Source organism: Dryobates pubescens, chromosome 7, assembly GCF_014839835.1.
Source record: "Dryobates pubescens isolate bDryPub1 chromosome 7, bDryPub1.pri, whole genome shotgun sequence".
Lineage (NCBI taxonomy): Eukaryota > Metazoa > Chordata > Aves > Piciformes > Picidae > Dryobates > Dryobates pubescens.
Window position 1 is genome coordinate 6,799,379 of NC_071618.1, and position 13,128 is coordinate 6,812,506.

Below are 13,128 nucleotides of genomic sequence, written 5' to 3' on the forward strand. Positions count from 1 at the left end.
AATGGGATTTACTATAAGGTTGTACACTATGCTTGGCCTTTCGTTTTCTTTTTTCTTGAATGCTAACTTTGGCTCACCCTTGTTAAGGAACCTTTAAAAAAGCCTGAAGTCAAATACAGGCTCATGTCAGACTTCTTTACATTAAGGAGATCAGTTTCATGGATCATGTGACTATTTGCTAAATATTGCAGTCTTTATAAATTCAAATTGATTTGGAAGTCAGACTTGTATGTGTAGAGGTTCATCACTAACACATGAGATTAGAATTAAATCAACTCTTCTAATACCTTCCCAGAGTCTTCTTGAAGCTTAGCAGTGCTAAAAGTATAAAGCTGCAGAAATTATCTAAATGTGCTCAGAAAACAGATCAGTTCAAATGAGGAGAAAATCATATGTATGTAGATTTATTTTCATTTCTCTCCCTGTGGTTCAGTCTCTTACTGTGGTCAAGATTGATTAGTCATGTGTTCATACCAGTGCAAGCAGGATCAGGATTTAGTTGACCTTCCACATGTATAAACTGTATTACAGCAATCTTTTTAGAAGAGTGAATTCCAAGGTTAAAAACTGCACTGTGAAGATTTGCCCTCATATAATGCAGCAGTATCGCTTAGGGATTTTAAGAGTCCTCTGACCTGGAAGTTCTTGGACCTGTGGTACCTGCATGGGCTGTGGTATGCCAGCTAGTTCAAAAGGGGACATGAAGCTGAATGCTTTCTTTTGCTCATGTGTGGGACACAGTAAAGAGGCAGGAGTTTCTGCTGAAAATGGTGGTATCAGCTGGGAACACTTGCTCCAAATAGCCAATGAGTGTTTTAGAAGTGCAAGTCTAAAGAGTGGTGATGAAAAAGTCTGAAAAAGTAAAAGCTGAATAATTTTGTCCATTGTTGATGCAGTGGTTTGGAAATAAAATGATAATATTTTCCCCCACTAAAATATTTTTAAATGGATGAGTTTTGGCTAGCTGTTGTCAATTCACAGCAGAAGTAATGGAGAACGAGCCTGAAACTCTCTTGGAAGAATGACAGGCTTTGTACTTGGCCAATTCCAGTATGCTGCTTAATTTTTTACAGATGCTGCCAAAAGGCTGTGTAGCTCTGTGGGCTTGTGCCTGCAAGACACATTTCAATTTTGCTTCTTAACAGTCTTTCTCTGCCCAAAACAAAGTACTTGAAGTCTCTTAATTTGGCATACAAAGACATTGCACAACTATGGACTGGAGGGTGATTAACTAGACTAGTTTATACTAGAAATAAGGTACAAGTGTTAACTGTGACAGTGATTAGACAGCATAGCAAAGTATTTGAGGATTCTTATTTTCATAAGATCTTTATGATGATCAGGGTTACTGGTGGGATTCAGCTCCAGAATCAGAGGTTGATGTTTCCAGTATATGTGCCTCCATGAGCAGTACTCCCACCACAGTCAGCAGAGTCAATGGTTCTAGAGTGATTCTACTCATCAAACTGTGTCTGCTCTGAGGAAAGATGAAGGTTACTCTGTGGACTCTCTTCGTTGTACTGACCAGATCTCCACTGACTGCAGTGAGAGTTCAAGACAACTGCTTTGCAGATAATCATAGAATCATAGAATCAATAAGGCTGGAAAAGACCTCAGAGATCACCAAGTCCAACCTGTCACCCAGCACCTCCTGACAACTAAACCATGGCTCCAAGTGCCACATCCAATCCCCTCTTGAACCCCTCCAGGGACAGTGACTGCTAGCTTTGCCCCACAACAGCATGGCTGTTTGCTCCCTGGGCACCTGGAGCTTTCTCTTCACCCAAAGACATTATCAAGCATTTCTATCACAGGGTCAGAAAAAGGAAGCCAATGTTCCTATAAAGATTTGTTGGGATGGATGATCTGGAAAGGCACTGGAATGGGCTGCCCAGGGGGGTCGTGGAGCCACCATCACTGGAGGTAAAAGCTTACCTTACACACAGATACCTGTCCTTTTGCCTGCAGATCTGGATCATTTTCTAAAAGAGGTCCTGTAGGTCAGCTACGAGTTAGGGACTCAGTTCTGCAAGAATTTGGAAAACTCTACATTTTTTTTTGGAAAAGAAACTGCATGTGGCCTTAAAAACCACAGATTTTTGTTTAGTCAAATGTGTCTGCTTTTTGAATGTAATTCACAATGTAGCATTTTCCCAATGAGGTTTTAATTGGCACCATTTTGTGCATATCAAAAAATAAATTCATGTGAGTGAATGGAAACAAAAGCTCCGTTTTCTCTTGTAATGGTTTAAACCAGGAGCACCTTCTACAAAGCTGGCAGAATTGTGTAGCTGTGAAGCACTAGGAAGGTGTTAAATCTGTGTTGCGTGCTCTCAAACTCTAAGGATAAGAGGAACAAACTATTGGCACAGTTGGAAATATCCATGATTGTTCCTGCTATTTACCATGCGTAGCAATAGTGTGTTATTCTGCTGGGCAGTGTTACTACCATCTGCTTCTGCACAGCACATCAGAATCCAGTTTGAAGGAAATAATCAAAAGTTGAGTATACACCAGATAAGTCATGCATAATTACTTTGACTTGTTTTGCATTATCAAGTGACTTTGAAAACACTGATATGTCTGAGAGGCTTAATTTGTGCTGCTTCAAGAAAACCCAGACTTGGCTTACTATACTCAAACCATTCTGTTACCTGTACACAGTAAATTCTAGCCTGTATAGGAAAAGAAACATGATGACCAGAGCTGCTCTGTCATGGCTCATCACCACCTTAACCTGGCCTCTCCTTCCCCAACTCCTTCACCTCCAGCAGTGTGTCTACTGGGTACTTGATGTATCAGGAGGTATTCTGGCAGGTGGATGTTGAGGCAGCCCATGTAGCTGTGTTTGCTTTTCTGTTGCCTGTCCTCTACCTTGGCTGTGGCTTTGCTCCAACTCTGCACAGCTGGAACAGTGAGGGTGAAATGTAATCAAGCCTTGTTTGCAGTAAGTGGATGGTTCTTTCTATGAGGCTGTTAGCATTGTGTACCCATGCTTTTCCTGTAGAGTTTTCCTCAGCTTATGAGAAGCAAGATGAAATACTGAAAACTGGCATTTCTTTGGCCACGTCACGCTCCCTTCCTGATCAGCCTTCTGGCTTCCTCCTGCCTTGTCTGCAGTGGAAGACCTTGCAGACACTCCAGATAAATGCTTATCTCCTCAGTGGCAATAGATCTAGCTGGGGATTGAAGCTGCTTTGGTTACAGAAAGCGAGAGTGGATGAAATGACTGTGTTTTGGTAGAGGTGGATGAAATCACAACTTTCAGTTGTGGAGGAGATTTGTGATCCTTTATGACCTTTACAAAGCTCCTTTCTTTGTTTCATGTATTTTGTCCTGCTTGATTCAGTCCACCATATTTAATGACAGACATTGCCAATCACCTGATGATTTCTGGTATCTGTCATCTTCAGAAGAACTGTGGAAACTTTATTGTAAACATATGCATAGCAGACAGGCATGTTTATCACAGTTTTTGAACTTGCACTAGTCTTGATGTTCAAAGCTTAATGAAACACCTGATAGAGAAAGGAATGGTGAACGCTTTCATGCTGTGCAATGAGATAAGTATAAAGAAATAAGAAGTTAATATTCCATGGTAATCTGAATGAACTGCAACACTGTGTGTGTGAAACCTCAGTTTTCAGGTAATTCAATGTGCAGTGCAGCCCAAGAATCTGACCACTTTTTTCTTGATTTAACACCAATCCTATCCAACATTTGAGTTCTTGTCATATTTTTTGTGATTAATGTAACACCAATCTTAATGGCTGTCCAAAGAGCAAATTGAAAATCCAGAAGGCAGTGGGGCAATCTGAAAGGATGTTCCACCTGACCATCAGGAAACACTTATTCACTGTGAGGGTGACCAAGCACTGGCATGGGTTGCCTGGGGAGGTTGTGAAGTCTCCTTCTTTGGAGATGGTCCTGGACAACTGTCTCTCAATGGCCCTGCTTGAACAGGGGTATTAGACAAGAGGACCGCCAGAGGTGCCTGCCAACCTCAACAAGTCTCTGATTACTCATATTCAAATCCATGGCAGTCAGTGGAAAGATGTTTTTCAGTGCTTTTTAAGGCATCAAAGGAATTTACTTCAGCCTGCACTCACAGGCTCCCATGTATGTTTATCAGAAGAGAAGCCTGAACATCATGAATTCATGTTGTAGGACTTCCTTTTCCAGTACAATCCATGTGTTGGTGACCTCAGTGGACAGTGGGGCTGACTGTTTAACTGTAGAAGGTCAGTCCCATTTTGAATGTGTTCATTAAGGATTACTAAGCCTATGGTCAGGTTCAGATGTTCTGTGTAGAAGGGTGGCTTCCATTGCAGAGTACTCAAGAGCAGAAGTGCCTTTTCTCTCCTGAGCCCCCATTGGGAGAGGATCTGTAAACAGAAGGCCCTTTGACTAGGTGAGCTTTGCAGTCTGCAGAATGATCTTCTGCTCTGCTCCTGGTTAAGGCTGTTGAAATAGTTAACACATTAAGAGTTTTGAAGATCACTGACCTAGGACACCAACGCAATAGGTTACTACTACATGATGGCTACCAAATCATTTTTTGTGGGGACAAGGATAATCTCTCATCCTTCAGATATCTCTACAAAGTAGAGTCCCTTTGTGTTTTGTAGATGGGTGGGTAGGTGAATTTGGACAGGTGACTTCCATTCATTGAGCAGATACATAATAGTTTTATATTTGTTCCCCCAGTCCTCTCCAAAGGTGGTGGCTACTATTTTGCTGATTTCCTATGGAGAAAATCCCTTCCCAGCTATTGAAACTTGGCTTGACAATCAGTGGCAGATTTTACTCTGTCCTCATAGGAACACTGAGCTGTTTGTGAACTGGATTAGTGGTTTGCTATTCTTATGCAGTTAACACTTTGGTATTTCTTCTTATTTTCACTCGGTGTAACAGAAAAGCCTAAATGGGCAGCTCTAACAATTCAAGATATAAATCTTTGCTAGCCACCAATCCATCAGCCCTGGTATGATCCTCAGTTCAACTACCAAAAGTAATGAAAATGAATACCCATCCAACTAACTAGTTGCTGCTTGCTTTCTATTTTCTCCACAACTAAGGAAACCAGAATTTCTTAAATATGAACTACTCAGAGTTGTTTCTTTCAGGGTGTGTCTTTCAGATATGGGGATGGTAGCTGAATCCCTTTTGGAATTAAATTAATTCTACTGCATGTGTTCTGCAAAACTCCTGGCACATCTTGTTTGGTATGTGAACACTAAGAATTAGCTTCCAGTTTTGCCAGGTGTGATTTCTGATAGTGATTCCCCATTAGTGTTTAAGCTTCTTGACTTTTAATGAGGGTGAAGCACCTGGTTGTCAGTGACTTGAGAATATTGTTCTGTCTTGTTTTGATTTTTTTGTTCCTTATGTAAATTAGATTTGCCAAACCAGTGTTCTCCGGACCCTTGTCACAAAGAGGGGACTGTCAAATGTGAAGATCTCAAGGGGGACTTCTATTGTGAATGCAAGCGTGGCTGGCAGGGCAAAACATGTGAAAAAGGTAATTTGGTTTCATTATCATTCATACTTGTAACAAAGATGTACTGAGTTTTGCTGTATTCTCAAATGGTCACTGATACTGTGCTGCACAATTCAAGACTCACATAACTGAACCTGGTTCATGCACCACTTGTATTTTTACCCCTCTGTGAATTGGGTAGCTCACTCACATCGACATTTTTATATGACTTCAGTGGATCTCAGCCTGGTCTTGGCAAGAGTTGTGCTCTTGCTCTTTCTGACCCACCCCTCTGAAAGGAGCAGCATAAATAGAGTTGTAGTAGAACTGTGGCAACTGCTGCTGTGAACCCTGTTGGAACATCTCACAGACTGCAGAGCCAGAAAAGCTGGCACACCTTCCTTTGTGGCATCCCTACAATGGGAATAGTGACTTTCAGCAGGCTGGTTGGGGTCTGACTTTGATGGTGCACAAACTAATGAAATTAGTCTGTTAAAGCCTCCTTGATGGTAGGACCTTATTCCACATCTGCCTAATTCCAGTATGTATTTCCAGCACCTCCAAAGAGAATATTCAAACAGAATCTATTTATGCAAGAAGTTCCAGGCCCCTAGAGGGCTTTCTCTGTTCCTTTCTGAGATACCAAAGTTATCTTCCCTTCTTTTGTTTTCTGGTCTCCTTTTTTATTTTATTTTGTGCTTACAAGGCTTCCTGTCAGGGCCACTGCTTTTCTGCCTGCCAGTATTAAGCAACTGCCAGAAATTGCATTCAGGCAGTCCAGAATTGTGGCAACCAAGACAGCAGGAGATCCAAGGCTTTTCCTTTTCATGTCAATATTGAAAGGAAATTATAGGATCACTCACAATGAACTTATCTAAGCATTTGAGGCAGTTGACTGATCAGTATGCAATCAGCTTTGAGAGCTCAGAGTCTGAAGCAGAGTCTGAAGCATATCCCCTATTTTTCACATAAAAATATGAAATGTGCTGTTCTACCCATCATCTCACTCCAGAGTCTCATATCAAGCCAGACATAATGAGAAGGTAGGGGAGACTGAAGGTGGAACTCGGGTTTTGCTGGATTTAACAGGCTTTTGCTGCTAACTTCAGTGGAGCACAGTTTAGCTCACAGAGTTCAGTAGCTGTGAACTTAGAACTTTCTGTGTTCTCTTGATTTCTGTAGCAGTAAGAATATGTTGCTCTTGTTTTATTTAGAGCTTTCACCCTGAGCATACCGCTCATAGTATAATTTTCAAAGTTAGTTATGATACAGAATACATTCATTATAATTAGTTTCCTTCTGCAAACAAACTTCTTCACCGCCACAGTGACTGAGGATACTCTTCTGCATTCTCAGAGTTGTGAAGGAAATGCTGTTACAGCTCCTTCTTTGTCCTTTTTTATTTATTACATGATCTTGAAGTATGAGCTAATGAAGTGTTTGAATGAAGTCTTTCAGCCTTTTGTTGCTGCATTATGTTGCACCTGTAACAGTGTTTCGTGTTTGGTCTTTCTGCTTCCTAATGCCTATACTGCCATCACCCTCATAGAGGTGAAAAGCTGACTGTAACACTTTCTTTTGATGTAGATATTGATGAATGCCAAGTGCAGAATGGCGGCTGTAACCAACTCTGCCTCAACAAGCTAGGCAGCTACCATTGCTCCTGCTACAGTGGTTATGCTCTTAAAGACAGCAAAACGTGTGAAGGCAAGTATTTCTGGGCTGCTCCATTTGCTTCAGCAGGTGCTTAGCGACTTGTGACCATGTTTCGGAGAGCTGGGTTGCACTGAGCAAGCCTAGCTCAGTGGAGACTTGCTGTTAACTCCCGTTAGATTGTGGTGGGTTGAAAATTTCCCCCAACGTAAAATTGCCGGACCAGCTCAGTTAGAAAGCAAATGAAGCTGTTTTTACAAGCAGAACTACAATCTAAATATGAAATGCAATGAATATGTACAGAATATACAATATTTACATATATATACAATTTATAAACAGCACAAGACACTCTCCACCCCTGGACAAACCAGGGGGCTACTAATAGCTCTCCCCTCCCTGCTCCCTTCCCTCCATCCTGTACATGAGACAAGAGAAAGACCAGAGAGTTGCTGTTAGTACTTGACCACAAGAAGAATGCATTCAGGGTCAGCAAAGCCAGCAGAAGCACAAGTTAGTATCTGCCAGAGCACAGAAGATGAAAAGAGAGAAAGCTGGTGTACAAAACTAACTTTTATGTTAGGTATCATAGAATCATAGAATCAACCAGGTTGGAAAAAACCTCAGAGATCATCAGGTCCAACCTGTTACCCAGCACCTCACAACAACTAAACCATGGCTTCAAGTGCCACATCCAGTGCTTTCCTAAACACCTCCAGGGATGGTGACTCTACCACGTTCCTGGGCAGCACATTCCAATGGCCAATCACTTTTTCTGTGAAGAACTGTCTCCTCAACTTGAGACTAAACTTCCCCTGGTGCAGCTTGAGACTGTGTCCCCTTGTTCTGTTGCTGGTTGCCTGGGAGAAGAGACCAACCCCCACCTGGCTACAATCTCAGGTAGCTGTAGAGAGCAATGATGTCTCCCCTGAGCCTTCTTTTCTCCAGGCTAAGCAACCCCAGTTCCCTCAGCCTCTCCTCACAGGGCTTGTGCTCAAGACCTCTCCCCAGCCTCGTTGCCCTTCTCTGGACACATTCAAGTATCTCAATGTTCTTCTTAAATTGAGGTGCCCAGAACTGGACACAGTACTCAAGTACATATATGCATAGAATACAATTAAATACAGAATCACAGAATCACCAAGGTTGTCCAATGGGATTATTTAGACCTTATAATTATTTTCCTTTTTACATCCAGTAGTAATTCATTTGCATTCTACTACTTTCTGTTCAAGATCTGTGGAAAATTTTCCAGGCACAGCCTAAAACTCTCATAGCTGCACTCTGCTGGGATTGTACTGGATGCTCCAGCCAGCACTACATGCCTGAACTTGTCAGTGGTCACACCATGCTACTCTCCAATATCCTAACACAGGCATGATTCACAGAGAATTTGTGGCTTGGACTGTACTAAATTGTTTTTGCTGATCAGTCCTCATATCCTGAAATTGAGAGGAGGAAGGGCTGTCCTGACACATTGTGATTTTTTTCCAGTCTCACAGTGTGGTAGCTTAGGAGCCATTTGGGTTTATTTGCTGTGTTTCTTACTTTGTTTCTCTAAATTTAGGTAAGTGAAGCAGCTAATAAGTTCAGATAGATACAGATGGATAAATTCACTGCAACTGAATATTAACAGCTGTAGAAAGGCCCTAGTGAAGGTTGGCAGCTATTTTATGTAGCAGCTGAGAATGGAAAGTGAGGATCTGGAATATCTGATTGAAACTGCAGAGCGAATTTACATAAAACACAAGCAACTGAGATTTAAAAAGTGTTAAGAAATGGCATGCTGAAACATAGACTCAGTAATGATCGCAGGTGACTGTTAAAGTTACGTGTATCTCATGAGAAACCAGGTCAGTCTGTGTATAAACCTCTCCTCTTAGAGACGGATGGGGTGACATATTTCTAGAGAGTCTGCATACCTGATCTGAAAGACATATTAATGCTACCAGCAAAAAGACAAAGAGCAGGATTTTGTGCCACTTCCACTGTGAGGCGATGACTGTACAGATTGCCTGGTATTCCTTCCTAATTGGAGTAGCTGCTTAGAGGCACCAACTTGACATTTAAAATATCATCTGATGCCAGTTGGTGTGGACAGATGGAGGGCAAGTGGGCTCACAATTAGTTTTGTACTCTGGTACTGTCTGTTAGAGCACTGTGAGCACAGAGTGTGAGCATTCTGTAGCTTCAGCATGTGACCCTCCGGTTGCTGAAGTGATTGTCAGCTGTGGTTAATGCTAGCTGAGATTTATCATTACATTTCAGCTTGGTTTTTTTCATGTTACTCCTGTCATTGTGTGTACATGCTAAAACGTCAGGGTTTGTCTGTTCATTCATAGACTAGGCTGCACAGCATGCTAGATAGATTACTGCTGGCCAGTTTACTCCTCCGTGGGAAAATCATGAAGTGTAACATGTAATTGTAGTTTTAAGATGTACTAGAAAGCAAAAGTAAATATTAAACTGCAAACATTTTTGTCAACACTAAGGTTTTTCTGAGTATTACTTAATATGTTATCGAAACACTTGTTTGTTTTTATGGACTCTGATACCAGTCCATTGCCTGCCTTTGTGTTGAAACCCCACAACATCTCTCAGATGTTCTCTGTGACAAATGGAGCTGCTTCAGGTTCCCTTTGCCACTACAGAGCAGCAGATTTAGATCTTAGTTTTGTGAATGCTTGAATAATTACTGTTTGCCTGTCTGAGGAATGAGAGCAAAAATCTGTGGTGCTCCACAGGATGCATGTTCTTTCTGTGTTTTGATAACATTCCTCAGTTCCTGCTTGCTCGAGGCCTCATCCAGCCTGGCTTTGAACACTTCCAGGGTTGGAGCCTCCACAACTTCTATTGGCAACCTGTCACGGTGCCTCACCACCCTTATGGTGAAGAATTTTTTTCTCGTGTATAATCTAGTGGTGGGAGTTGTTTTGTTTCCAGTTTTTCTCCTGTGCATTGTGTATTTTCCAGCAGTGGTTAACAGCTTGAAGAAAGAAAGACCAACTGGTTTTGAAAACCTGAAGTAATTTCTTGCAGCTGGTTGACCTTAAAGGTAGATTCCTAAGGAGATTGTTTTTCCAGTTACAAAAATAACATAGGGATCACTTGACCCACTTCAGTGTGTGAATGGTGAAATAATTACACTGAAGTCATGTTGTTTAATTGCTTATTTTGCAGACATAGATGAATGTGCAGAATCTGGGGACATCTGTGGAGAAGCTCACTGTAAAAACTCTTTGAGCTCATACGAGTGTCTTTGTGATGCAGGCTACAAGTTCGATGAAGTAAGAAAGACTTGTCATGGTGAGCTCATGAAATAACATTATATTAGCATTTATTACATGATTTAAAGCCATAACCCCCTGAAATTTAATTTCAGGTTTTAGTAGAAGGTTGGGGGTTTTTGTTTGGTTGGTTGGGGTTTTTTTGTCATACTTACACATTGGACTTCAGTTCCCATGTTCTAGTTGTGAGCCAGTTTGCAGTTTGTAGTCATCTTCGAGTTCATCTTTGAGTTCATTAAGTTTCCACTGATCTTTGATGACCTGACTCAATCTGTATGAGCCACAGTACTGAGATTTCTTGGATTTATTACAAGCTCAGAAGCATCTGTGCATGTTGCTGTCTCTCTTTGTAGGACAAGAAAAGTTACAGAGCAGTAGCTGCTGTTCTTTCAAAACCTGTCTTGTGGTATTACTCTGAACTAGGAGTTTAATATGCACTGGAACCATGCACAGTTCTGCTGGCTACACTGCCTGCAAGATTTCTCAATGGAGTAAGTTTTGATAGTATTCCAAAACCAGTGTTGTTCCCTGCCTTTTTCCCAAGTTAATGCAATGACTTCAATCACGTGCCAGCCAGCCCTACTGGCCTCTAAGTGTTTATCTCTGCCTGGAAAGATCTCTGTGGACCATCACAGTATGTTTTACTGCATTTGTTTGTGAAGCAGCTAAAAGCAAGCTAAAGGGGAAAAAAAAAATGAATGAGAAACTCAATTTTCACTTGTCTGTTGAGGATCCAGCTGCTGAGTAGCAATGAAGCAAACAGAGTTGAACCTGAGTTGAAGGAGCAGAAGCCAGTCAGCACAGGTGTAGCAGAAGGGGCCTGAAGGAAAGAAGTCTTACCTAGAAGTTAAAGCCCAGGGCTCTGCACCAGCAAGCAAGGAGTTGAGCTCTGCTTCCAGCCTTCCTACTGACTTGCTGTGTATCTCTGGGCAGCTGGAATCTATCTGTGGAAACAGATTTGTGCAGATGCTAACTCTAAGTCTTCCCTCCTGTAGAAATGTGGCATAGGGTAAGTACTGTCTGTGGAGCACTTGGGCACGCTCAAATAAAAGGTGCTACAAAACAACACTGAAAACAATTTCTTCTTCCCTAGATGATTCACTCTAAAACTCAACTGCCATTTTCTCCCCTCTTCTTTGTTGATTTTACGTAGATATAAATGAATGTGAAGAAAAGCTCTGTGAACAGACCTGTGTCAACTCACCAGGGAGTTATACCTGTCATTGTGATGGCAGAGGGGGAGTAAAGCTTTCCCAAGACATGAATACTTGTGAGGTACGTTAGTCTGCATTGCTGTAGCAGAACAGACCTGTAAGAAAAAGTGGTGAGGCTCTGGATTGAAGACATTGAGCTGAGTGGTCAGCGGAAAGGAATCACACTGTCAAAGCTATCTGAACTGGGGATGGTAGCTCTCTTGAAAATAAACATTCTCCTTAAATTCTCTCTTCTCAGGCTCCTCCTGTCCCCATTTCAAAAAGAGCACGCTAGTGATAGCCCTGCCAGCCCTTTTTTTGGCTATGAGTTACCTCTGGCTGCACAAGTTTCTCTGAGTTAGACCCAGTAGGATAGTGTGAAGGTCTTGGGTCATGTGGTGTAATTTATAGACCAGACTGTGACATTTTTGTCCTCCAGGTATTTGAGGTGAATTTTAGTGGCATGGGCTGCCTTTGCAGAACCCATCCAACAAGCGAGTTCTTAGCACATCTTTTGTTGCAGGCACAATGCTGCAGTAGAAAACCTTATACTGTGCCTCATGGTTTAATTTTGCAACAGGAAAACGTTATTCCAAGGTGGAGAGGAGGGAAGGAAAGAGGAAATGTGCTCAGTACTGAGACAACTGTTTTGAAAATATAAACATTGAAGTACTCTAACCTACTGTGTGCATAGCAACTACATGAGAGGAGAAGGCATACTCTGAATCTCTTTCTGCTCTGTGGGGAGAATAAGCACTCCAAAATGTGTTTTGTTTATAGAACATAATACCATGTGTGCCTTTTGCTGTGGGAAAAAGTATTAAATCCTTGTACCTTGGGAGAATGTTCAGCGGCACTCCTGTTATCAGGCTGCGCTTCAAAAGGAAGCAGCTGACGAGGTGAGGACAATTTAGAATGATGGTTGGATGCACTGTCTGGCTTCAATGCATGCAGTGAAGTTAAGTCATTACAGTAACAATTAGTCCTATTATCATATTTTATTTTATTTTTATTATGGAGCCCTGTAAGGCAAAACATTATCCAAACCAGTAGCTGAGAAAGGCAGCCTTGATCACAGAGCTGCCAGGATAATTACTGAACTACAGAAATGTACTCTTCATTCTCAACCCTGATGGAAAACCTGTTTTCACAGCTTGTGTCTTTCAGGAGACCAGTAAAAGCTAGTATGTTTTAACAGAGCTTTATAGCTGCTAGAACTGATGCTATCTGTATGGAAAATACTCTGTGGTTTTTGAACTCTGCATAACTAATTTATTTCTTGGCACCTGTGTGGTCAGACTTGTGGCTGAGTTCGACTTTAGAACCTTTGATCCTGAAGGTATCCTTTTCTTTGCTGGAGGCCATCAAGACAGCACATGGGTAGTGTTGGCTTTGCGCAAGGGACGGCTCGAGCTGCAGCTGAAATACAATGGGATAGGCCGCGTGACCAGCAGCGGACCGCTCATCAACCATGGCATGTGGCAAACGGTGAGTCCTGACCACTGATGAGGTCTTA

General features: G+C 41.8%; 1 protein-coding gene across 1 annotated transcript in view; it reads left to right on the forward strand.

The window, feature by feature from the left end:
• Positions 1-13,128, forward strand: part of GAS6 (growth arrest specific 6) — a 49,580-nt gene that overhangs the window by 20,267 nt on the left and 16,185 nt on the right. Inside the window, exons 5-10 of the mRNA XM_054162889.1 lie at positions 5,399-5,521; positions 7,067-7,186; positions 10,313-10,438; positions 11,573-11,694; positions 12,393-12,511; positions 12,911-13,100. Coding sequence (XP_054018864.1) covers positions 5,399-5,521; positions 7,067-7,186; positions 10,313-10,438; positions 11,573-11,694; positions 12,393-12,511; positions 12,911-13,100 — 800 coding nt within the window. The remainder of the gene's footprint in view (positions 1-5,398; positions 5,522-7,066; positions 7,187-10,312; positions 10,439-11,572; positions 11,695-12,392; positions 12,512-12,910; positions 13,101-13,128) is intronic.